The following is a 26,829-nucleotide window of genomic DNA, read 5'->3' on the forward strand; positions in this document are numbered from 1 at the left end:
AGATGACACTGCTGGACTCTCGTTTCCATACTGTCCAGGGCCCAGGAGCAGGGCAGGACCACACCCCATTCTGACACCCACAAAAGGCAGACTTTTTTTTTTTTTTTTTGAGAAGGAGTCTCACTCTGTCACCCAGGCTGGAGTGCAGTGGCCAGATCTCAGCTCACTGCAAACTCCGCCTCCCGGGTTTACGCCATTCTCCTGCCTCAGCCTCCCGAGTAGCTGGGACTACAGGCGCCCGCCACCTCGCCCGGCTAGTTTTTTGTATTTTTTTAGTAGAGACGGGGTTTCACCGTGTTAGCCAGGATGGTCTCGATCTCCTGACCTCGTGATCCGCCCGCCTCGGCCTCCCAAAGTGCTGGGATTACAGGCTTGAGCCACCGCGCCCGGCCGGCAGACTTTTTTTTTAAAGACAGAGTCTTGCTGTTGCCCAGACTGGAGGGCAGTGTTGTGATCTCAGCTCAATGCAGCTTCCGCCTCCTGGGTTCAAGTGATTCTCCTGCCTCAGCCTCCCGAGTAGCTGGAATCACATGCATGCAGCACCACGCCTGGCTAATTTTTGTATTTTTTTGTAGAGAGGGGGTTTCACCATGTTGGCCAGGCTAGTCTCAGACTCCTCCTGACCTCAAGTGATCCACTCGCCTTGGCCTCCTAAAGTGCTGGGATTATAGGTGTGCACCACTGTGCCTAGACAAAAAGCCAGACTTTTGTGGGCCGACAATTGCAGGTGGATTTTGATAACCATCTTGGAAGTTACTACAATGTACAGGCTTCGTAAGTATCTCTGTCTCAGTCTAGAAGTGATCCTATGATTGTTTAAAGACACCAAGGTTGTAGGGCTTTTACAGCATGACCCATGTCTGAAAGGACATATGTTATTTAATAACGGAGTTGCTGTTAGTGGCAAAATATGACATGCCAGGAAAAACGTTCTTGATGGCTTTTATATTGCTGATTAATAAAGCCAAGGAACTAGGTTCAAATTATGTTCTAGAAACTGTGCTGGGGGACTTCTAACACTTTCTAACATTTCAGTCTCATTTTAGAAGTCCTAGAAATTGAGCAATAAAATGCAAACTGACGACAAATTCTCATCAGGACAAGTGCCCTGTGGGTGTGGTATAAGGAATAAGGCAGGTAAGATGAATTTCGAAGAGATTCTGGTCCTTGAAAGCTAGGGCTTTGAAATTCAAGTCAATCATGAAAAAATAACTGACTAAGAGACATATACAACAGTTTCTAATTGACCTTATTTGTAACCAAATCCATTTTGATTTGCTCTGGTCTTTCTAGTCCCACATTTCCAAGCACAGCATTAGTTGGCCCTATCCGCCAGCCCTCCACTATGCCGGCCCTCCACTACGCCGCTCCTGCAGCCAGGTGCCCGCTGGGTCGGGCCTATCGTCCCCCGAAATGGACTGGACCACAGCACAGAGTAATACTATGGACTAACCAATCTGGTGCTTGAGCAGAATTGAAAATGGGGTGATTCAAATTTGCAGAACTCTCGGTGCCTCTCCTAAATTTCTCAGGCACACAGGAGGACAAAAACAGGCCACCGAGAGAGTATCAGCCCTGCTCCCCGCTTTTGCAGAGGACAAAGTGACGGGCCATCGCCCAGAGCTGTAAGGGGCAGAGGCAGGACACAAGACGGGTTCCCCAGGTCTGAGTCCTGGGCTTTTTCAGCCTCACTCTGGGTCCCAAATTGGGATTTCACTTTTAGCTTTCTGAAGTAAAATATCTCCTCCTGATATGTTAGAGCCTTCTTATTTCTGTGACTTCCAAAATAACATATTTACTTGCTCTAAAGAGTACGCAAATGCCAAATGCTCTATTTAAGAACAGAAACTTTCTCAAAGAGGCTGAGACTGAGGACAGAGACCTGTCAGGACCTTTCCAATGTCTGCTTTGGATATTCAGAGGGGTGGCAAACCTGGGTGTCCTCCCAGCTCTGAAGTTCCGAGGCCCTCACCATCTTCTGTTTATTTAGGCACCCAACAAGTATTACTGAATATGCACACTGTGCCAGGCATCTAACTAGGAGCTTGGGCTAACAACGAATGAGACAACTAGATCCTTCCTCTCCAACCCACTGCACGTGAGTGGTAGAAAGAGACACTAAGCAAACAAACAGAAAAATACCAGCAAGTAAAGGTGCCAGTGTAGAGAATGAAGGGTGGGAGGGAGTGTTGTCAGACTGATGTTCTTCAGACTAGGAGGTCAAAGAAGGTTCTCTGATGGAATGACATGCAGGCTTAGCGCTGAAGGCCAAGAAGGAGCCGTCCATGTAAGATCAGGGAAGAAGAGCATTTCAGGCATGGACACCATAAATACTGTACCCAGAACCTGAGGCATGGTGACCTGTGGCATGTTCAAGGTGTGGCTGGAACCCAGGGACAGTGGGGGAAGATGGAACAGGAAGAGGTCAGAGAGGTGGACAGAGCCCAGATCAGTCAGTGCTATGCACACCAGTGTGAGCAAACTGGATTTAGAGTGCAATGGAATGGCACTGGAAGGTTTTAAGCAGAGGAATGGTGTGGTCTGATGACAGTTAGGATTATATCCAAATGAAAGGGCCTAGCAAAGGCTCTTTGGCAGGAACTGCCCATGGGCGGATCCAAAAACTCATTGGTGTTACCCAGCGTTTTGGACAATTCTAATGCCACAGTCCATGCTGAGGACAGAGACCAAGGCCTATGCCCATTATTTCTACTCAGCCCTGAGCTACTTGCCCATGACTCCACAGGCTTTCCAACACTGTCTGTCAGTGACTCTTAGTGATTCTAAAATTCTAGCAATGGCACAAGACTGAGTGGAAACTCTGCCTTACCACAGGACAGACCATGAGTAGCTCACTTCAATGTATTGGTATTTCACAACTTAGCCTGGACATCGGTCAAGTTGGTAAGCCCTGCTCCTGACTATGGCTGACCCAACTTCAGGACCTGGAGTACTTCAACTTTATGTGAATCTAAAGAAAGAAAAGCACACACACACAATTATATCTTCACTTTCAGGGTGTTCACAGTCCCCTTGTCGCTAGACCATGGTCCCCAGATTAAGACCTCTTGGCCCACATGACCCCTTGTTTGCCTCTTGACAGGAGAATCTGTCGCCTGTGACCATGTTGGGCACAGCATTAGCCTCCAACCTCCCCTCTCCTGGACACTGAGTCCACATCAGCACAACTGATGAATCTACCTCCGAAAAAGGAATGAGAAGAGAAGACATATAGGAAAGGAATCGAAAAGAAAAGGAAAGAAAAACTATGATGTGAACCAAAAAATGTGTGACTTGAAGCATCCTTGCAGCTCTCCACATATTGCCCTGAAACGCAATCGTATTCGCATTCCTAAGTTAGTGATGATACACACAGACCTCTGTCAGCATGAAAATGTTTATCAATTATGTCTGATCACCTTTTCCCTCATTACAGCTCCACTTCTTTATGGTATTTCTCTAAGTGTGAGACATACTACTGTATATGAATTGACTTGAAGTGGTACATGAACACACAGTTTTCATAAATATGTAATTTATATGTATCCAAAAGAACCAGCAAACTAAATTATGCCCTCACAGATAACGCTATTTAAGAGAGAGCTAGGTAAAAAGGAGTGACTCTAAGTGAATTTTAAAATCATTAAGTAAGTAGGAGGCCAGAATTGGCAAAATTCTGAAGGTGATGTGGAAATGAACGAAGTCTAGGAAAGAGGGCAGTCTCTATTTCACAATCCTTTCAGTTGGTGTCAAAAGAATCTATTGGAGAACAGTAAGGAAGGGCCAGTCTATAATTGCATCTACAATTTCTCTCTATATAATTTATCCTACCCAGAAAAGCATTTCTTGCAGTCCTTTGATATTACCTGTCTTTTGATATTTCCACTGGGAACTCAATGTTCTTAAATTCAATTCAATATTCAATATTCTTAAATAGAATGGAGTAAGTCACTGTGGAATTTGATCTTGAAAATATCAGATGAGTTTTTAGAAGACTGTTTTCTTCAATTACATTAGAAGAAATTATATTAGAAATTTATCAATTGCCTTCTAAATTTACTTACATTTTTCAGGTGGTGTTATTGTAATAGTCTGAGCTGTAAATTCTTCATCAAAATATCTAGTATCTGTCTCAGATGTTACTTGAGGTTTAAAAGGAGGTACAAGCTGTAAAAAGAAAGAAAAAGAGTTTTATTAACTGATTTCAATTCAGGAAAATTCCTTTCTAGGAAAAAAGCAGAGAGCACGTAGTTAAATGAACAGAACAAAAGTCTACAATGCTGAGTCGCTGTGTAAGGGGGACATGGTATTTGGCTTCCCGGTCAATAGTCTAAACAAACCGGTGGGTAATTGGTGGTTCTGTATAAAATCTAATGGATCACGAAAAACAACAAAGGAAAACCACAGAACAGGACGGGAGAGGGATATTGAAAAATCTGTCCTGGTTTTTTCCCCCAATAACAAACATACATGCTAAACCATATTGACAGGGAGCAGTGTGCCAGGATGTGGGCTCTTCTCCGGGCAGCCTCTTTCTAGTACTAGCTGAAGAAGGTATTAGTACAAATACAACTTAATAATACAGCTATCACCAGGTTACAGACGAGAGTGCTGCCTCTCCCTTCGTAAAGAACTACAACTTTGGACTTTGCTAAGAATTTGCTGATAGGAAATGGGCATTGATGCCCGCCCTGCTCTGGAAAAGGGTTTCTTGGCAGCCCCTGCAGTTACACGCAAATTTTTGCCCACAGCTTTCATCAGATCCTCAAAGCGGACCACAACCCAGAAGAGATTAAGAGTAGCTCCTCTGGGATTGACAGGGCAGGAATCATCTCATTCAAGTTGCACCTGCGGCAGGCATGGGGGTGGGGGAGGCGGGGGTGGAAGGAAAGTCTGGGGCTACCGGAGGTTTCGGGAGCCGGAGCCCTGTGAACCTCTGCTGGTTGGGAGAGAGAAGGAACTACCATGAGGCTTCTGCTGCTCAGGGCTCTAGCCTTCAGGGATAGGTGAAACCCACAGGTTCCTTCTAGCACAGGATGCCCAGACCCAGAGCATTAGGGTCAGAGTATGTGCTCTGCAGAGTATCATTCAGAACAGGGGATGCTGCTTTAGAATACAGTTCTCATGGGGATAGGAACATGGCAAACAGAATGACAGAAACCAGCATGTTTTATAAAAATTTTACAGAAACAGGCCGGGCGCGGTGGCTCAAGCCTGTAATCCCAGCACTTTGGGAGGCCGAGACGGGCGGATCACAAGGTCAGGAGATCGAGACCATCCTGGCGAACACAGTGAAACCCCGTCTCTACTAAAAATACAAAAAATTAGCCGGGCGAGGTGGCGGGCGCCTGTAGTCCCAGCTACTTGGGAGGCTGAGGCAGGAGAATGGCGTGAACCCAGGAGGCGGAGCTTGCAGTGAGCGGAGATCACGCCACTGCACTCCAGCCTGGGCGACAGAGCAAGACTCCGCCTCAAAAAAAAAAAAAAAAAAAAAAAAAAATTTTACAGAAACAAATACACAATTGGCTTGAGATCAGTGCATTTTTCTACTCTTTCTGTCACCAAATTTACATTAAATAATAAGGCGAAATCTTTAAATTATTCTCTAGACAGAACTGTATTTTTAAGAATCGTGGGATGAGCAGAATTAAAAGCAGGTTTTCAAAATAAAGGACCCCATTTCAGTTTATGGTGCATGCTACAAAGCATTCTTAATCTCTTCTTTTTATAATTCTTTCTGTTTGCCCCCAGCACACAGCTATTCTCAGGTCTTCATGACAAGCTTTGAGGATGAACCAACTCTACATTCCACTGATCAGCTGGTAATGGCTACTAATGCCTGACCCGAAACAAACTCCTCTGCTAGTGTAAGCAGAAGCCTGCCACGGTGCCGGACCATGTTTCTCTCTAGCTGCTCTGCTGGCTCCCTGGACATGAGCAAGCAGGTCACTCCACTGCTGGAAACCCTCCCTCTGACTCTTGGGCCAAGTGCACTGTCTTCACCAGCATCACATATCACATGCACACGCACGGGGAACACCAGACGCGACAGAGGCTGGAACGATTTTTTTTTTTTTAATTTAAGAAAACCAAGGTGTAATTGCCCCTATCTGACAGGAAACTGGAAGACTGGAATTCTGGTTGGGTTTTTCTGATTACTATTCTACAGATGTTCACAAAATAGGTCTTTATCCTTCCAATCAAAAGTTAACCACAAGAAATTCCTGTGGCTGGAACCGGCTTCTCTTGGGCACTAGGAGTAGGTTTTGCTTACCTCTGCCCCGCTCCCCCCCCGCCCCCTGCCCTTTTCATCTGGTTCTTTGTGATGTCAAACATTTAAATTTGCCTTCAAGTTAGGGGAAACTTGTCCTTTTAGATGAGAGAATGATCACCTGTAATTTTAACAAACTGAAACCTATCTTAACAGTTTTCAAAAGATTACAGGGGAGCTTAAAATAGTCTCTTTCAAATGCCACATGTACTGAGGACTTTCCCGACCGCTTTCTTCTATTAAACAGCTATCCTCCTCCTCACTTTCTAGCTTCACATTGCTTTTTCTTCAAGACTTTGCGACATCTGATACACAGGCACGTATACCACATATGATATACGTAGATTTGTTTGTTACCGTCAATGTCATCATCAATAAAATATAAGTTCAACGAGGGCAAGGACTTTAAAAAAAGTTTATTGATGCGTAATTAACATACACTAAACAGCACATGTTAAGAATATACAACTTGGGCTGGGTATGGCAGCGTGCGCCTGTAGTCCCAGGTACTTGGGAGGCTGAGGTGGAAGGATCACTTCAGCCCAGGAGGCAGAGGTTGCAGTGAGCCAAGATTATGCCACTGCACTTCAGCCCAGCCTGGGCAAAAGAGTAAAACCCTCTCAAAAAAAAAAAAAAAAGAAAGAAAGAAAAGAAAAACAGGCAGCTGATATGTTTTGACATATGTATATACCCATGAAACTGTCACCAAAATCAAGATGGTGAAAACATCTACCACTTCAAACGTCTTCTTGTGCCCATGTGTGCTTCCATCCTCCCGTCCCTGCAGGCCATGACTGGCATACTTTCTGCCATAACTAACTTGCTTGTATGTTTAAGAATTTTATGCAAATGGATCATATAGTATGTACTCTTTGTCTGTCTTGTTCATTTAGCATGATTCCTTTGATATTCATCCATGTCACCACATGTATCAATAGTTTACCCACTTTGCTGGGTAATATTTCAGTATACAGATGTATCACAATTGACCCACTCATCTGTCAATGAACACAGGGGCTGTTTCCAGTTTGGGGCACTTACAAACAAAATTGCTATTAACTTTTATGTCCAAGTCTTTGTGTAGACATATGATTTAATTTAGGACAAATACTAAGGAGTGGAATGGCTGGGCCATATGGTAGGTATACATTTGACTTTTCCAGAAACTGTCAAATTGTTTTCCTTTATGTTAAAAAACAATTCTAATTCCTAATTCACTCAGAGCATTTCATTTTTTGTTTAAATAAATTTTTAAAAGGATGGATTTTTCTTGATTTTTTTTTTGCATCATTTGATATAATCATTTCCTTCTTACTCTGTTAATAGGTGAACTATAGTGACTGGTTCTGAATGTTAAATCAATCTTATATTCCTAGAATAGACCACATTGGTAATGGTTCTTTGTATCTATTGTTAGATTTAATTTGCTAAAATTAAATTAAACATTTTAGCATATATGTTCATTAAGAATATTGGTCTATAGCATTCTTTTAAAAATCTCTTTGCAGGCCAGGCATGATGGCTCAGGCCTGTAATCCCAGCACTTAGGCCGAGGCAGGCAGATCACGAGGTCAGGAGATTGAGACCATCCTGGCTAACATGGTGAAATCCCCATCTCCACTAAAAATACAAAAAATTAGCCGGGTGTGGTGGCGGGCGCCTGTAGTCCCAGCTTCTCAGGAGAATGGCATGAACCCGGGAGGCGGAGCTTGCCATGAGCTGAGATGGCGCCACTGCACTCCAGTCTGGGCGACAGAGTCTGAGACAGTCTGAGACAGACTCTGTCTCAAAAAAAAAAAAAAAAAAAAAATATCTTTGCATACTGATGTCAAGTTAGTACCTGCCTCACAGAATGAATTGAGAAATATTCTCTCATCTTCAATTTTCTGGAATAATTTGTATAGAATTAATATTCCTTAAATGTTTGGTAGACTTCATTGGTGAAAATATGTGGGTCTGGTGTCTTTGTCAGAAGGATCTTAACCACAATTATAATTTCTTTAGTAGGTACAAGGCTATTCATGACATATATTTCTTCTTGGTAATTTGTATCTTTCAAGATACGTGTCCATTTCAGCCAAAGAGTTGATTTTATTGGCATAAAGTTATACATAATGTTTCTATATTATCCACTTAATACCAATATAATCTGTAGCAGTGTCAACGTTTATTATTTGTCTTCTCACTTTTCTATTCAGTCAGGTGAGAAATACATCCATTTTAATGATCTTCTCAAAAGCCCAGTTCTCCTTTCATCAATTTTCTCTATGATTTTTTGTTTCTGTTTCGATTGCTATCCCAATCTTTATTTCCTTTGTTCTGTTTACACTGCGTTTGATTTGTTCTTATTTTTATAATTCCTTTTTCTTCTTTTTTAGAGACCAAATCTGGCTCCATCACTCAGGCTGGAGTATAGTGGTATGATCATAGTTTACTGAAGCCCCAAACTCCTGGCCGCAAGCAATCCTCCTGCCTCAGCCTCCCGAGTAGCTGTGACCACAGGTGCACACCAGTATGCCCAGCTAATATTTTGTTATTTAGAGATGGGATCTCACTATATTGTCCAGACTAGTCTAGAACTCCTCTACCTTGGCCTTCAAAAGTACTGAGTATAGTTGTGAGCTACTGTGCCCAGTCCTAGTTTCTTAAGATAGAAGCTAAGGTCATTAATCTTATACTTTTCTTCTTTTCTAATATTTAAAAATATCTTTTAGTACTATAAATTTTATTTAGTACTATAAAGTATTGCTTTAGCTGTATATCACAGCTACACATGTTGTGTTTTCATTTTCAGTCCATTCAAAATACTTTCTAATTTCCCTTTGATTTCTTCTTTGATTCATGGATTATTTAGTATTTAGTTTCCAAGAACTTGGGGATTTTCCATATATCTTTCTGTGTCTTTTTAATTTCATTTCCTTCAAAGAGAATATATTTTACAGTACTTAAATCCTTTAAAATTCATGGAGTTGTTTTGCTCAACATATGGTAGACTGTGGTAAATGATCTGTGACCTTGAGAAAAATAAGTGTTCTTATGTTGTTGGGTAGCGTGTTTCATAAATGTCAATTAGATCAAGCTGATTGACAGTATTGCCCAAGTTGTCTATAATCTTACCAATTTCTCTCCAATTGCTGTATCAATTATTTGAAGATGGGTATTGAAACGTCTAATAGTAATTGTAAACTTGTCTATTTTTCCTTGTATTAGTTTTTGCTTCATATATTTTGAAGTTTTGTTATTAGATGCATAACTAAGATGGTTAATACTTCTTGATGAAATGACTCCCTTATTATGAAATAATCCTCCTTTTCTCCAGCAATATTACTTGCTTTGAAATCTTCTTCTTATGATTTAATATAGCACTCTAGTTTTCTTTTGATTAGGGTGAGCATAGTATATAATTTTCTGTTCTATTACTTCTAATCTACTTATATCTCACATTTAAATTTGATTTCTTATAAGCAGCATCTAGGCAGTTCTTGCTTTTTACCAAGTCTAATCTCTGTCTTTCAATTGTGGTGTTTAGAACATTTACATTTAATGTGATTATTGATATAATTAAGATTAAATTTACCATCTTGCTATTTGTTTCCCACTTGTCTCATCTGGAACTTTGTGTTGCACTAATGTGATATTCCCAACCCCTAAAACAGTCTTTGCCACATAGTAGCATTCAACAATAGTTGCAAAATAAATGAATCAATCATTAAATCTTGGAGTGGAGTAAGATGTCAGTGAGCATGTAGCATATCTTTTTAGAGATTAGGAAATTAAAGCTGACACTGGTTAAATGGCTTGCCAAAAATTATACAAATAAGAACTGGCGTGGCAAAAACCTAGGTCTCTTGATCTCAAGGTCTTTTTACTGTAGCATTTACAACGTGAAGGCTTTGAATGAAAACTACTTTTGCTTTTGATTGTTTCTCTACAAATTAGTCAGTCAAGATATTCATTCTGGGAAGCATTATTCCCCCTTCCACTCCCCCTGTCCCTGAAGGTGAAGACAACTCAGTGTAATATAAACATTTGTAGAGGAAGCAAAGACCCTACATTATGAAGATGGGGCACGTTGTGGGGTAGGGCTTGTAAAAGACAGCCTCAGTACGGTTGGGCGCGGTGGCTCACGCCTGTAATCCCAGCACTTTGGGAGTCTGAGGCAGGCAGATCAGGAGTTTGAGACCAGACTGGCCAACATGGTGAAACCCCGTCTCTACTAAAAATATAAAAATTAGTTGGGTGTAGTGGCGCATGCCTGTAGTCCCAGCTACCTTGGGAGGCTGAGGCAGGAGAATCGCTTGAACCTGGGAGGCAGAGGTTGCAGTGAGCTGAGATTGTGCCATTGCACCCCAGCCTGGGTGACAGAGCAAGACTCTGTCAAAAAACAACAACAAAAAAAATGGCCACAGTACTTGAACAGAAGCAGTCCCATAAAAATCATCAGGATGCCCCAACTTTAGATTTCATTACAAATTTCTAGAATATATAATATTCCTGAGTAGTCTTCATAAGGTTTATGGAAAATGTGTATTATGAAAACACCATGCACAGATTTCAAAAAATTTCTGCACCAAAATTAACTCATACTAACTTGTTGTAACATGTCTGTACAGGCTCAAGTTTGAGGCACTAAGGAGGATAAAACATCAGTTTGGAAAGAGCCCCTGTAAGAGCAACATGAATTCTAAAATCGAAGCAAGAACAAACATTAAATTCATGGTGAAGCCTGGGTGGAAGAATGATTAAATCACTGATGCTTTATGAAAAGTTATGGGAAGTATGCCCCAAATAAATCAGCAGTCTAAAAATGGATAACTTATTTTAAGAAGGGACAAGACCATGTGGAAGATGAAGCCCACAGCGACAGACCACCCTCATCAATTTGCAAGGGAAAAATTCATCTTGCTTGTGCCCTAATTTAAGACGACCAATGATTAACAGCAGAAACAATAGCCAATACCATAGACATCCCATCTGGTTCAGCTTACAGAATTCTGACTGAAAAATTTAAGTTGAAGGCCAGGCGCGGTGGCTCAAGCCTGTAATCCCAGCACTTTGGGAGGCCAAGACGGGCGGATCACGAGGTCAGGAGATCGAGACCATCCTGGCTAATACGGTGAAACCCCGTCTCTACTAAAAAATACAAAAAACTAGCCGGGCGACGAGGCGGGTGCCTGTAGTCCCAGCTACTCAGGGAGGCTGAGACAGAAGAATGGCGTGAACCCGGGAGGCGGAGCTTGCAGTGAGCTGAGATCCGGCCACTGCACTCCAGCCTGGGCGACAGAGCAAGACTCCGTCTCAAAAAAAAAAAAATTTAAGTTGAGCAAACTTTCCACTCGATGGGGACCAAAACCATTGCACCCAGATCGGCTGTAGACAAGAGCAGAACTTTCCATGGAAATTTTAAACAAGTGGAATAAAAATCCGGAAGCATGTCTTTGAAGAATTGTAACAGGAGTTGAAACATGGTTCTATCAGTATAATCCTCAAGATAAAGCAACACGTATGAAGAAGTGGAAATGGTCCAGTCAAAGCAATATTGGACAGGTCAAGGGCAAAGGTCATGGCAATAGTCTTTTGGGTGCTCAAGGCATTTTGCTTGACTTTCTGGAGGGCCAGAGAATTATAACACCTGATTATAAGCACTTGGAGAAAGTTAGCCAAAGCTTTAGCAGAAAAACTTCCAGGAAAGCTTCACCAGAGAGTCCTCCTCCACCAGCATAATGCTCCTGCTTAATTCCTCTCATTAAACAGGGGTAATTTCATGAGCTTTCATGGGAAACCATTAGGCATCCACCTTACAGTCCTGATTTGGCTCCTTCTGACTTATTTTTCCCCTAAACTTAAAAAAGCTTTTAAAGAGAACTAGTTTTTCTTCACTTAAAGACTGCACTGACATAGGTAAATTACCAGGACGTTCAGCTCTTTAGGGACGAACTAACTAGCTGGTATCGTGGCTTACAAAAGTATCTTCAACTTGATGGAGCTTATGTTGAGAAATAAAGTTTATATTTTCTGTTTTTATCTTTTAAAACAATTTTCCATGAACTTTTTGAAGTCCCCTCTCATATTTACTTTAAATAATAGCTGAACAAATTTCAAATATTACATTATTATAGGTTGAAATGTGTCCCTCCAAAATTAGTATGTTTAAGCCCTAACCCCAAGTACCTCAGAATGTGACTCTATCTGGAGATAAGGCCTTTAAAAAAGTAACTGCATTAAAATGAGATATAAGGGTGTGTCTTAACTCAATCTGGTATCTTTACAAGAAGAGGAAATTCAGACAGACAAGTAGACACACTAAGGAAAAACCACATGAAGACACAGGGAGAAGACGGCCTTCTCCAAGCCAAGGACACCTCAGAAGAAACTAACCCTGCCTGTACCTTGATCTTGGACTTTAGCCAGAAATGTGAGAAAACGAATTTCTGTTGTTTAAACCACCCAGTCTGTGGTATTTTGTTACAGCAGCCCTAGCACATTAATACATTAATTTCCTATTTCAGCTTTAAACCAGAATCTTCATCTTTTTTCTCTAACCACATCTCTCAAAACATTTCTGTATCAACAGAATGTAAATTCCCATTTAGAAAGGATAGTCATAAATATTTCTGTAAATCTCAGCTACTTTTATGGATCAACTCAATGAATAGCTATAGTGTCATTAACTGCAAACAACGTATTTTTCTGACAAATGCACTAAACTTGAAACAAATCTTTATTTGAAAAACAATTTGCTTTCAGAAAATGTACTATCCAGTGATCTTAAACAAGATGATAAAGTTTCTGGGTTCAAGACATCAATTTCATTTCACTGAAAATATGCAACTTGAAGTCCATATGGTGACAGCAAAGTTGAAGCACCCTAGATCCTTTCCACACTGATCTTTTATCAAATTTGAAATGTTATGAAATCATTCTACCATTTACTATCTTCCTAAAAGTGTCAATGAAAGAACAGAGACAATTTTCTGAAGGTTGTTAGAGTAAGTCACATTTGATATTTCTGGTATGGCTGGAATGACCACACGAAGGTATACATGAACACCAAGGTCTCTGAAGGTAAGAGACTCCACAGAACTTTCTTAGCAACAGGTCACAGTGCTACTATCAGATATCTATATACTTTCTTCTATTGTTCCTTTCAGGTGCTTAAGAAATAGAGCGGAGAACTTGAAACTTTCTGGGGCAGCTGATGTAGACAGTGATTATGGTATCTTAATTGCCTTAACAACAGTGGTTATTTCCACCACTTTGTGTTGGCTTATAGGGTTCAAAATCAGCGAAAATAGATGTTTGCTGTAAAGAATTGCCAACACTATTGCATGTTTAGATTTCCCAGAGATAGTAATCTGGTGCTGTAATTTTCACTTCTCTGAAACAACATGAGAAAGTAGTCAATCATAGGTGGAGATTCTGGTTTATTTAATTTCTATTAAATACTGGCTTCACGCTTTGTATATATGTAGGTGTGCACGTAGTGGAAAAGCAGGAGTATAAAAGAGGATTTATTTCTAACAAAACTAATGGATATATGGCATACATTATTTAGTTACATTGTATGCTAAGCTGTGCCATACCAGTGAATTCTTCTTGACATAAAACTAGACATGATAATAATTATATTTCATTTTTACAAAACTACACAGTAATAATTGAAGCTCAAGCTATTAATCTTGTGCCTATATAAAATGTACCAAGGGACCCAAGGTATATAACAAATTAATATACCACTATTGTATCATAATATTAGACCTGCCAAAATGAGTACTTTAGCTATAAAAGATATTAAATGTTTAATTAATACACCTGCTTTCCTTGCTGGAATTCTGAAGCGTTTGTTAACACATGATATGGATGATTTGCCTTACTTTAAAAAGTAATCCCCAGAAATTGGAACTTGTATTTTCTTTTCTGTGATACATTTTTCTCATTCAAAAATGACTTCATAAGCACCCATCCTATTGATTGTGGGTCTATGCACAGGTGATGCTCTTCACAATATCTATAGCTATGATACATTATTTGAAGATCTCAATTATACCTGGAGAGGCTTCACCTATAAATTACAGTAAAAGAGCTCTCATTAATGAAACACTGGGAGCCTTTTTAAAAGGCATGATAGGGTAACAAAAATACTTTGCATTAGTAGTGTTTATGGACAAGTTGCATCTATTCTAACTATCGGAACTTCACTAAGAGCCTAGTGAAACAATCTACTTTCTCCCTTCTTCAGCTGATTTTATAGGCACTGTCCAACATCAGCAGTGTGGCAGCCATTAATCACTATTTCTCATGAGAAATATTCAAGAACATGAGCTGGGGAGAAATGATATAAAGGCTATTTCCAACTTACAAGCTAATTTTGTTATAAAAGCCTATATAGGTAAGGCTGGGCACAGTGGCTCATATCTATAATTCCAACAATTTGGGAGGCCAAGATGGGCAGATCACTTGAGGCCAGGAGTTCAAGACTAGCCTGAGTAACACAGAGAGACTCCATCTCTACAAAAAAATTTTAAAATTACCCAGGTATGGTAGTACATGCCTGTGATCCCAGCTACTTGGGAGGCTGAGGTGGAAGGCTGAGGGTGAAGTGAGCTGTGATTGCGCCACTGCACTCCCCTGGGTGACAGAGGGAGACCCTGGTTCAAAAATTAAAAAAAGAAAAGAAAAATGCAGCCTACATATAAACTGGAAAAAACTTGGGACCTGTTTCAATAGATACACACATATACACACAAAGGCTATATAATGTAGGCAGGTAACTAGGCAGTAACATTAAGGTCTATTAAACCAGAAATATATAAAAATATAATACTAAAGCTTCTAACAAGTATCTATTATTTTTATAGAGAAATTTATATTATATTTCTGTAAAGATGATGTAACTAAGACCCTCTCTCTCTCTCTGTCCAGGTTCTAGCACTGACAGCCACAGCCACTCTCTTAATACCACATCAGATGAATGCTGGAGAGACCCAGTGATAGGGAGTGTTTGGGTTGGGGGGTGAATTTGTGGTGAGAAGGAAAGACAGGGGCTTTAAAAGCTGAGGAGGAAGAGGCAGAAGTTCAATTTGAGGCACAGGGGCAGGCAGCAATTTCTATGTGCGGCAAGGAAGCTACTGGGGAAAAGAACCTGTATTTATCCGGAGCTACTATGCCCAGACGCTATCCTAATTGACTGAATGCGGGAAACCAACTGGAGTTTTATGAAGGACACAGAAGATGCAAGCTATGTTTTCAAGCTCTGGCTCCAAAAAGGGGTGACAGAATAGCAAGGTGGGCAGATGAGGTTCTAAACACACACACACACACCCCGCTTTCAGAAACCAATTGGATATCCAAGGCTTCCCTTGCAGGTGTGTACTGGGCAGCTAAACATCAGAACAGGAACAGGCAAAGAAATCACAAGGAGTACTTCCGGTTAGCCTGGTATTCTCAAACAGGACTGTACATGATCTCAAATACTCTATTCCCTAACAAGAAAAAATAAGTATGTTTTTTGAGCATCTCTTCAATGTGTCTTTAAATAAATGACAAAATAGTCACATTGAAAATAATCTTACAGATCTAGTCCAATCCCCTCATTTTAAGATGAAAACACTGAGGCCCTAAATATTCATACTAATGTCATCCTAAAGCATCACAATATCAACTACCACCCAATTAATTTTAACCCAATCCTAACTGCAGCCTCTGTAACAGGTCCTTTACTCTTAAAATCTGGGTCAGGCAACCTCTGAAATACTTCTACCACCTCTGAAACACAACTCACATCACATGAAAATGTAAATCGCCTGCTTATTTATGCCTCTTCTACTAAACTGTAAGCAACTTGAAGACAGGGACTTTATCTTAGCTATCTTTGCAACGCTAGCTGTTGGCATAATACTTACCACAAACTATAGTTTGTGGTCGCTTAGTGACAGGGATCTCTTCTGAGAAATGCATGTTAGGTGATTGTGTCATTGTCAAACATCATGGAGTGTACTTATATACAAGCCTTGATGGTGTAACCTACAACACACCTAGGCCATATGGGATGGCCTTCTGCCCCTAGGCTACAGCCCTGTACATGCTACACTGCTGAATACGGTAGGCAACTGTAACACAATGGTAAGCATTTGTGTATCTAAATGTAGAAAAAGTATGGTAAAAATACACTATTATAATCTTATGGAACCACTGTGGTATAGGCAGTGTGTTGACTGAAGCATCGTCATGTTGTGCATGACTTAATAGATAAGCACTAAATATTTAGTGAGTAAACACAATAAAATCTTCACAGGAGGTTCTCTGGTGTTTCGGCCATTGATGCCTACTCACCAGGCATCAGCCTCTGCTGACTCCTGAACCATGCATGCACAGGGCAGCCTCCAAGCTCCCTAGTGAAGTCTAAAAGGCATTGTCAAAAGGTAATGAAATTACACATTCTCTAAAAAGAGGTCTGAATTTGTTACTGAGAATTGAGACAAAAGAGAAGGGGAACAGCCATGAATTATGTTTTGGCTGCACTGAACTAACCATAACATTCACTGGTAATTCACACTGTTTAAATAAGCTCTCTCACACAAGCTCTTCAGAATGTTGCACAAATGTGAATCTATGAGATATTTCCTTGCACGAATACAAAACATTGCTGTGTCACATGAAGAAAAGGTATACATCTGGCATGCAATAATGCATAATTAAGAACAAATACTCAGTTTCACTTCCAATCATGATCAAGCAGCTCCGATTGGATTAACCCTCCTGCATGTAACTGTAACCTGAGGAAAAAAACATGAAAACAATCTAAGGGTTCTGGGAAGCAACTGAAAACAGGCAGGTATTAAAGGGGAGGTGGGCACTAGGAATAAGGAATGGTACCAAATGAATTTCTCATTTTTATGGCTTTTGGCCTGAAGGTGGGCCCCAACTTATGCCATTTAGGGTAAAAATCTTAAATGAGAAACCCACAGTTCTACTGCCATGAACGATCAGAGGACAGAGCTTGAACAAGTACAGCAGCTTTAAAGTGAGGGAGGTGAAATTCCAGAAAAGAGGCAGCCAAAGAGAAAAAGCCCTAAACTCTCAGTATAAAGTCTGCCCAAATCTCTGCTGACTCCTAAACCACACATGCAGGGCAGGCTCCAAGCTCCCTAGTGAAGTCTAAATAAACAAACCTGAAATCTTAACCCACTGGAAAAAAGAAAGCGTTTGCAATTTGAGTTCATCCATGATGACTGGCCTAGGAAAATACAAAATTCAGTATTCTTTGCTGCAACCTAATCGAATTCAGAGGCACAACATACCAGTCACAATGCCCAGGACACATTCCAAAATGACTCAGCATTAAAAAAAAAAAAAGGAAACAGAACCCATACACTGGAAAAAGACATCAAAGGAAACTGATGCTCTGATGATCTCATGTTGAAATTAGTAGACAAAGATTTTAAAGCGACTTTGTAATTATCTTCAGTGACGTAAAGTAAAATATGTTCATGAGTAAAAAGGTTGAAAATCTCAGCAGAGACACAGAAACTATTAGGAAAAGGACCAAATAGAAAAACCTAAAATAAATAAAAATAAAATATCTGAAATAAGAAATTCTCCCTATGGGCTTAGAGCACATTGGAGATTATGTAAGAGTCAGTAAACTTGATATACCAGCAGAGATTATTATCCAATTTGAATAGCACAGGAAAATAATGTGAAAAAACAAACAGAACTTTATACGTTTTGGACAACTTCCAAAAGTGAGGAGAGAGAGAGAGAGAGAGAGAGAGAGAGAGACAGACAGAAGGGGAGAGGGGAGGGGAGGGGGGAGGGGAGGAGAGAAGGAGAAGAAGAGGAGGATGGAGGGGGGGAGGATGGAGAGGAGGGGAGGAGGGGGAGGAGGAGGAGGAGGAGGAGGGGGAGGAGGAGGAGGAGGAGGGAGGAGGGGGGGAGAAGGAGGAGGAGGAGGAGGAAAGATAGATAATAAGACAGAAAATATATTTCAAGAAATAATGGCTAAAAGTTTTCCAAAGTTAAAGAAGGATATGCAAGAAATTTAAAAAGCTCAGGCAACTCCAAGCAGAATAAATAGAAAACCTCACCTAAACACATTATAGTCAAAAGGCTTAGAACCAGAGTCTGTCCCGGTTCCATGAGAGAAGCAGAACTACTCTGTGTGTGTGTAAAGAGATGACAAGGAATTGAATTTACCTGATTGTGGGAGCTAGTTGTGTTGTCTCTGTAAGGCTGTTGTCTCCAAGTTCACTGCTGGGGTTTGATGTCCATAGGAGAGTAAGTTGAGAAGGGAAGATACAAGCAAAGCCAGGAGAGGAAAGATGAAATGGAATCTAGAAGCACAAGCTGGAGCCCAGGAGGACAGACTGAAACCCGTGTTAATTCGTACTGCCTGAGCTTGCTGGTGTGGATATCCTGCAAAAGCTGGGACCTTCATCATGGAACTAAACACACACCCCAGCCCAGGAGGCTCAAAGGCTAACAGGATGCAGGAGGAGGTGGAGCTGATGCAGGCCTGACCACTGTCACGTGACAATAAGATGGTCTAGGAGACAACATGAATGAGCTACAAAATGGCTGTTCCTTCACGTCTACCCTCCAGATCTCCTGAGACTCTTAAATAGCAAAGGGAATCCTGGGAAATGTGGCTCAGTCTAGTCAACTGACATATTACAAAGCCATCACACAAACAAAAATATCTTGAAAACAGTCAGTGAAATATACCACATAACTTGCAAGGAAGAAATATTTAAATATGTACTCACTAAACTATCAACCCACAATTTTATATTCAGTAAAAATATCCGTTAAGAATGAAGGCGGCAGAGCAAGACTCCGTCTCAAAAAAAAAAAAAAAAAAAAAAAAAAAAAGAATGAAGGCAAAATAAAGACATCATCCCATAAAAGAAAACAAATTTTTTGCCAGCTGCACTACAAAAAATGGTTAAAAAAAAAAATCGACTGAACGGAAATTATTCCAGAAGAAAACATGTATCTTCAAGAAAAAAATGAAGAAATGAAAGTGTTCTGAAATTAGACAGCGGTGATGGTTGCGCAAGTCTGTCAAGACCCCAAAAACCATGGAAGTGTATACTTTAAAGGGTGAATTATCTCAATAAAAAATTAACCAAAGAACATTGGAAATAGCAAATATCTAAGAAAATAATAAATACTAAGAGTCCTAACTTAGAATCTGGGACAGATATGAAGATTAACCTTCAAATAGAAACACAGATGTTTAATGAATAAACTGAAACACTTAAAATTAATATAGTAAGGTCTGGAATATTCACTTAGGCCCTTTCAGAGGAGACATTATTTCATTGAGGCCTCTCTGTGCCTTGCACATGACAGATAAAAATACTACTTAATCAGTTGCCATCCCATTGAAATGAGTATCAACCAAGTGACCAAAATAAACTATAAAGTACCTAAATTACTCTCTAGAGGCAAGATTTTTCTTCTTTTCTGAAGGAAATCTCTGAAGGATAAGTAGGAATGCAATAAGCATTAAGATCCATTTCAACATAAGCCAAACATTCTAAATCAATCTTCCTGGAATACCTCTTAAATCTTTTCTGTTTTAAGTTGTGCTTTATATAATACTTATATAATTATGTTTTATAATCATTATAATTTTTTCTTTCAAGGAACAAAGCTTTAGCAGTCAGCGTAAAATTGAGCTTTGGGATTTTCAACCTCAGCTGGGCCTCCAGCAATCTATACCTCTTTATTGGTCCCTACTTGGGTTTCTCTCTAGCTCCCTCTGAGCCTCTCAGCCTCTGAGACGTGACAGTCACTGTCTTAAAATTTCTAATATCAACCATAAAACACTCTTCTCACTCTTAATAACAAGGCAGAACTTCTGCCATAAAGATGGTGGGACTTATACCTATAGTCCCAGCTATTCGGGAGGATTCCTTAAAGCCAGGAATTGGAGGCTGCAGTGAGCTGTGATCGTGCCACTGCACTCCGGCCTGGGCATTACAACAAGACCCCATCTCTGAAAACACACACACACACACACACACACACACACACACACACACACACACAGAGAAATTGAGGCCTTCGTTCAGAAACTACCATAACTTTCTGACTAAATGCTTATAAACACTTCTGCTCTGGTGGGCATCTTACTTCTTTCCAATTGATGTCACTACAAGGGTATCCCACCTTTCTATAGGTTAGCTACGCTTCAGAGACCTTACATTTTTCTCTGTATTTACTCACTTTACATCTCACTATCTGTATGTTTTTATCTTAAATATTACTTTTTGCTATGTAGCTCCAATTTTACACTCCCTTTTGGATCATTCCCGAGTATGAAATAAATATCACCCATTCTATGTGTTCCCTTTAGCCACTGCTCCTTCTTTCTTTACTCTTCAATTTTCTCTATGTTTTAGATTTTAGGTTGAGTGGTACACATGCGGGTTTGTTACATGGGAAAACTGCCTGTCTTGGGTGGGGTTTGGTGTACGTGTTGTTCCATCACCCAGATAATAAGCACAGTACCTGGTAGGTAGTTTTTTGATCTTCACCTTCCTCCTGCCCTCCACCCTCAAGTAGGCTCTGGTGTCTGCTCTTCCTCTCTTTGTGTTGATATGTACTCAATGTTTAGCTCCCACTTATAAGTGAGAACATGCGGGATTTTGTTTTCTGTTCCTGTGTTAGTTTGCTTAGGCTTATGGCCTCCAACTCCATCCGTTTTGCTGCAAAGGACATGATTGTGTTCTTTTTGATGACTGCATGGTATTCCATGGCATATCTGTACTACATTCTTCATTCAATCTGTGATTGATGGGCATTTAGGTTGATTCCACGTCTTAGATATTATGAACAATGTTGTAATGAACATACGTGTGCATGTGTCTTTATGGCAAAATTTACATTCCCAATAATAGGACTGCTGAGTCAAATGGTAATTCTGCTTTGAGATATTGCCAAACTGCTTTCCACAGTGGCTGAGCTAATCTGTATTTGCACCAGCAGTGTGTAAGTGTTCCTATTTCTCACAACCTTGCATCTGTTATTTTTTGACTTTGTAATGAGGGCCATTCTGACTGGTGTGAGATGGTATCTCACAGTGGTTTTAATTTACATTTCTCTAATGATTAGTGATGTTAGGCATTTTTTCATATGCCTGTTGGCCACATGTATGTCTTCTTTGGGGAAGTGTCTGTTCATGTCCCTTTCCCACTTTGGAATGGAGGGTTTTTTTTTTTTTTGTATATTTGTTTAAATCCATTATAGATTCTATAAATTCCTTATAGATGTCTATAAATTCCTTATAGATTCTGAATATTAGACCTTTGTTAGATGCATAGTTTGCAACTATTTTCTCCCCTTCTGCAGAGGTATGTTTACTCTGTTGATAGTCTCTTTTGCTGTGCAGCTCTTTAATTAGGTCAAGTTTTGTTTTTGTTGCAATTGCTTTTGGAGTCTTTGTCATGAAGTCTTTGCCAAGGTCTATGTCCAGAATGGTGTTTCCTAGGTTATCTTATATGGTATTTTTTATGATTTTAGGTTTTACATTTAAGTCTTTAATCTATCTTGAGTTGATTTTTTGTATATGGTGTAAGGAAGGGGTCCAGTTTCCACCTTCTGCATATGGTTAGACAGTTATTGCAACATCATTTGCTGAAGAGGGAGTCCTTTCCCTATTGCTTCTTATTGTTGACTTTGCCAAACATCAGATGGCTGTAACTGTGTGACGTTTCTGGGCTATGTATTCTGTCCCACTGGTCTATGTGTCTGTTTTTGCACCATTACCATGCTTTTTGGTTACTATAGCCTGTAGTATAGTTCACAGTTGGGTAATGTAATGTCTCTGGCTTTCCTCTTTTTGCTTAGTATTGCCTTGGCTATTTGGAATTCTTTTTTGGGTCCACATGGATTTAAAAATAGTTTATTAATTTATTTATTTTTTCTAATTTTGTGAAGACTGTCATTGGTAGTTTGAATAGGAATAGCACTGAATGTGTACATTGCTGTGGGCAGTATGGCCATTTCAACAATATTGATTCTTCCTATCCATGAGCATGGAATGTTTTTCCATTTGTTTGTGTCATTTCTGATTTCTTTGAGCAGTGTTATGTAGTTCTCACTGTAAAGATCTTTCACTTGCCTGGTTAGTTGTATTCCTAGGTATTTTATTCTTTTTGTGGCTGTGAATAGGACTGCATTATCGATTTTGCTGTCAGCTTAGATGTTGTTGGTGCCTAGGAATCCTGATTTTTGTACATTGATTTTGTATCCTGATATAATGCTTATGTTAATTTGTCAATTGTTGTTAGGTTGTTTATTGGATTATAGAGCTTTTGGGCAGAGAGGATTGGGTTGTTTAGGTATAGAATCATACTGTCTGCAAACATGGATGGTTTAACTTCAGCAAATTTTAAAAACCTGAAGTCATACCAACCATACTCTCAGACCACAGCGCAATAAAAACAGAAATCAACACTAAGAAACCCTCTCAAAACCATATAATTACAGGGACATTAAACACCGTGTTTCTGAATTACTTTTAGGTAAATAATGAAATTAAGGCAGAAACCAAGAAATTCTTTGAAACAAATGAGAACAAGATACAACATACCAGAATCTCTGGGACACAGCTAAGGCAGTGTTAAGAAGAAGTTTATAGCACTAAATGACCACATAAAAAGTTAGAAAGATCTCAAATTAACACTGTAACATCACAACTAGAAGAACTAGAGAAACAAGAGCAAAGCAACCCCAAAGCCAGCAGAAGACAAGAAATGACCAAAATCAGAGCGGAACTGAAGGAAACTGAAATGCAGAAAAAGTACAAAAGATGAACAAATCCAGGAGTTTTTTTGAAAGAATTAACAAAACAGACTGCTAGCTAGAATAAATGAAAAAGAGAGATGATCTGAATAAACACAATCAGAAATGACAAAGGGGACATTACTACTCTTCAATTTTCTTGAGTAGCCTAAGCATGGTGTTCTATTTCTTTTAACTTAGACTTGAATTAAAAATTAAAAAAGAACTATTTTAAGCATTAGGAATAGAAAATAAGATAATCAAGTCTAATGGATGTTAACATTGGACCATATGTATTTTCAAACATGTTTTTTTCAGATGTAAAATAGTTACTGCTAAATACCGATTTCTTCCTACTCATTGATGTTCTATCTATCTATCTATCTATCTATCTATCTATCTATCTATCTATCTATCTATTTTTTGAGACGAGGCCTCATTCTGTCACCCAAGCTGGAGAGGCAGTAGCGTGATCACAGATCATTGCAGCCTTGATCTCCTAGGCTCAACTGATCCTCCCACCTCAGCCTCCTGAATGGCTGAGACTACAGTCTTGCACCACCATGCCCAGCTAATTTTTTGTGATTTTTAGTAAAGGTGGGGTTTTGCCATTGGTCTTGAACTCCTGGGCTCAAGGAAACTTCCTACCTTGGCCTCCCAAAATGCTGGGATCACAGGAATGAGTCACTGCACCTGGAAATGTTCAACCATTTTAACCTGTGAGAATGGCAATCACCTATGATTCAAGCAAATATTGTCCTGAAGTTACTTCATATCATTTGCATGCAAGTTTTTATACTTTTCTCCCATATATATATTTGGCATAAATACAATGCTTTTTATGGTGCATTTTCAGTTTTTGTAGTATGGTATTATGTAAATATCCTCAGTAATCTGTTTTTCTGTGTTTGTTTTTTGAGATTTATCAATATTGATACTTATAAATTTGAGTTACTTTTTTTATTCTTGAATAATATTCTACCATAAGAAAAAACTGCACTGAGTCTGTATTATCATTTTGAGTACTCTCATCTTAATATTAAATATCCAATATATAAACATGAGATGGCTTTCCAGTCATTTATGTCTTCTTTCATTTCTTTCAGTAATGTTTCATAGTTGGCAGTGTACAAGTCTTGTGCCTCCTGGGTTAAATTTATTCCCAAGACATTTTTTGATGCTATTTTGAATGAAATTGATCTTCTAAGTTCCTTTTTACATTGTTGATAGCTAGTATATAGAAATACAATGTATTTTCTAGCTTGCTTTTGCATCCTGGAACTTTACTGAATGTATTAATTCTAAGAGAGCACAAGTGTGGTGTGTGTGTGTGTGTATGTTTTAGGGTTTTCTACATACAAGATCATGTCACCTATTAGTAGGGGTAGTTTTATTTCCTCCTTTCAAATTTTATTGCTTTTTATTTCTCTTATTTAACTCCTCTGGCTACAGCTTCCAGTGTCACATTAAACAGAAGTGTTAAAAGTAGGTATCTTTCTTTTCTTCCTTATCTCAGGGGAAAATCTTTCAGTCTTTCACCAATGAATATAATGTGAGCTGAGGGTTTTCCAAACTATTGAAATGATCCCTTAAAGGACAGTCTTTCCAAGAGTTTTTAATATATGACCTTTATCATGTTGTGGCAGTTTCCTTCTATTCCTAGTTTTGTGTGTGTGTGTGTTTATCATAAACCAGTGTTGAATTTTGTTAAATGCTGCCCATCAGTTGAAATGATCATGCAGGTTTTCTCCTTCATTCTATTAATGTGGGACATTACACTGATCAATTTTTATACGTTGAAACATCCTTGCATTCCTGGAATAAATCTACTTGGTTAAGGTGTACAATCCTTTAATTACACTGCTGAATGGTTTGCTAGTATTTTGTTAAGAAAGTTTGCATCTGTATTCATTAGGGACATTGGTCTGTAGCTTTCTTTTCTTAAAATGCCTCCAGTTTTGACATCAGGATAATGCTCCCTTCACAGAGCAAGTGAGAGAGTGTTCACTCCTCTTCAAATTTTTGGAAGAGTTTGAGAAGAACTGGCATTAATTTTTCTTTAAGTGTTGAACAGACTTCCCCAGTAAAGCCATCCGGCCCTGGGCTTTTCTTTGCTGGGAGGTTTGTGATTAGTGATTTGATTTCTTTAAGAGTTATGGGGTCTATTTGGATTTTCAATTTATTCTTAAGTCTTTTTGGTGATTTGCGTATTTCCAGAAATGTGTCCATTTCATCTAGGTTACTCAGCTTGGTGGCATATGGTTCTTCAGAGTATTCTCTTATAACCCTTTCTATTTCTCTAAAGTCAGTAGTAATATCCTTTTTTTCATTTCTGATTCAGTATTTTATTTTTCTCTTTTTCCTCCTTAGTCAATCCATTTAAAGTTTTGCCAGTTTTGTTGATTTTTTCAAATAACCAACTTTTGGTTTCAGTCACTATTCTCCATTGCTTTTCAATTATAGATTTCATTTATTTCCATTGTAATCTTTACACCAATAAATTGGTTAATCAAAATAATGAAGAGGTAAAACTACCAAAAAGATATAATAATACTACAATTTTGATATATCTAAACATGGAACTAAAAAAATGTCGAAACTGATAGAACTATAAACAGAAATAGTCAACACCATAATTATAGTTGAAGGTTTCGCTTCTCTCTTGGTAACTCAGTAAGAGCAAGCCACTAAGCTATCAGTAAGGATGCAGAAGACTTAACACTATTAACCAGCCAATTCTATCAGTGACATTTATAGAATATTCTACACAAAAACAAAGTACCCATTCTCTTCAAGTGCATATGATTCAACAATATAAACTCTCTCTCTATATATATTTGAAATGGAGTCTCGCTCTGTCACCCAGGCTGGAGTGCAGTGGTGCCATCTCGGCTCACTGCAAGCTCCGCCTTCCAGGTTCATGCCATTCTCTTGCCTCAGCCTCCCAGAGTAGCTGGGACTACAGGCGCCCTGCCACCACGCCTGGCTAATTTTTTGTATTTTTAGTAGAGATGGGTTTCAATGTGTTAGCCAGGATGGTCTCGATCTCCTGACCTCATGATCTGCCCACCTCTTAAATAAATCAATAAATTTTAAGCATTTTGAAATAAAGTTGAATCAAAATACAACATACCAAAATTTACAGGATGCAGATAAAGCAGTGTTGGGAGGTACATACATAGCACCATATGACTCTATCATAAAAGAAAGAATTCAAATCATGAATACAACTTAATAAACAAAAATAAATAAATAAAAAGCAGAAAATATAGAAAAAACAGAAAAATAAAACAGAAACAAAAATAAATGAACATAAAGTCTAGTTCTTTGAAAATAATAAAATCACTTAATTCCAATAAATCCAACAATGATATAAAAATTTCAAATTCCTTGAACTACACACAGACTACCAAATCTCATTTAAAAAAAAAAAAAAAAGGATAACTATAATTACCCTATATCCATTAAAGAAACTGACTTTCTTTAGTTCTGGCCCAGAAGTCCTCACAGGAGAATTCTGTCAAACATTTAAAGAAGAAATACATCAATTCTATGCAATCTCTTCCATAAAACAGAAGAGAAGGGAACACTACTCGTTTTATGTGTCCAGCATTCTTGTGATTCTAAAATCAGACGTATAAGAAAAGTATAACCCAGCATCTCTAATGAATATAGATGCAAAAGCCTCAAAATATTAACAAATCAAATTTAGCAATATATAAAAAAGGTAATATTCTGGTACTGTTTTCTTCTAGATATGCAAGATT

General features: G+C 39.1%; 1 protein-coding gene across 4 annotated transcripts in view; it reads right to left on the bottom strand.

Annotated features, from left to right (window-relative positions):
- AKT3 (AKT serine/threonine kinase 3) overlaps positions 1-26,829 on the bottom strand; it is a 375,054-nt gene that overhangs the window by 18,121 nt on the left and 330,104 nt on the right. For all 4 annotated transcript variants that reach the window (XM_030935744.1, XM_030935741.1, XM_030935745.1 and 1 more), the window contains one exon: positions 4,065-4,167. In XM_030935744.1, the coding sequence (XP_030791604.1) occupies positions 4,065-4,167 (103 nt within the window). The remainder of the gene's footprint in view (positions 1-4,064; positions 4,168-26,829) is intronic.

Source organism: Rhinopithecus roxellana, chromosome 8 (genome assembly GCF_007565055.1).
Source record: "Rhinopithecus roxellana isolate Shanxi Qingling chromosome 8, ASM756505v1, whole genome shotgun sequence".
Taxonomy (NCBI): Eukaryota; Metazoa; Chordata; class Mammalia; order Primates; family Cercopithecidae; genus Rhinopithecus; species Rhinopithecus roxellana.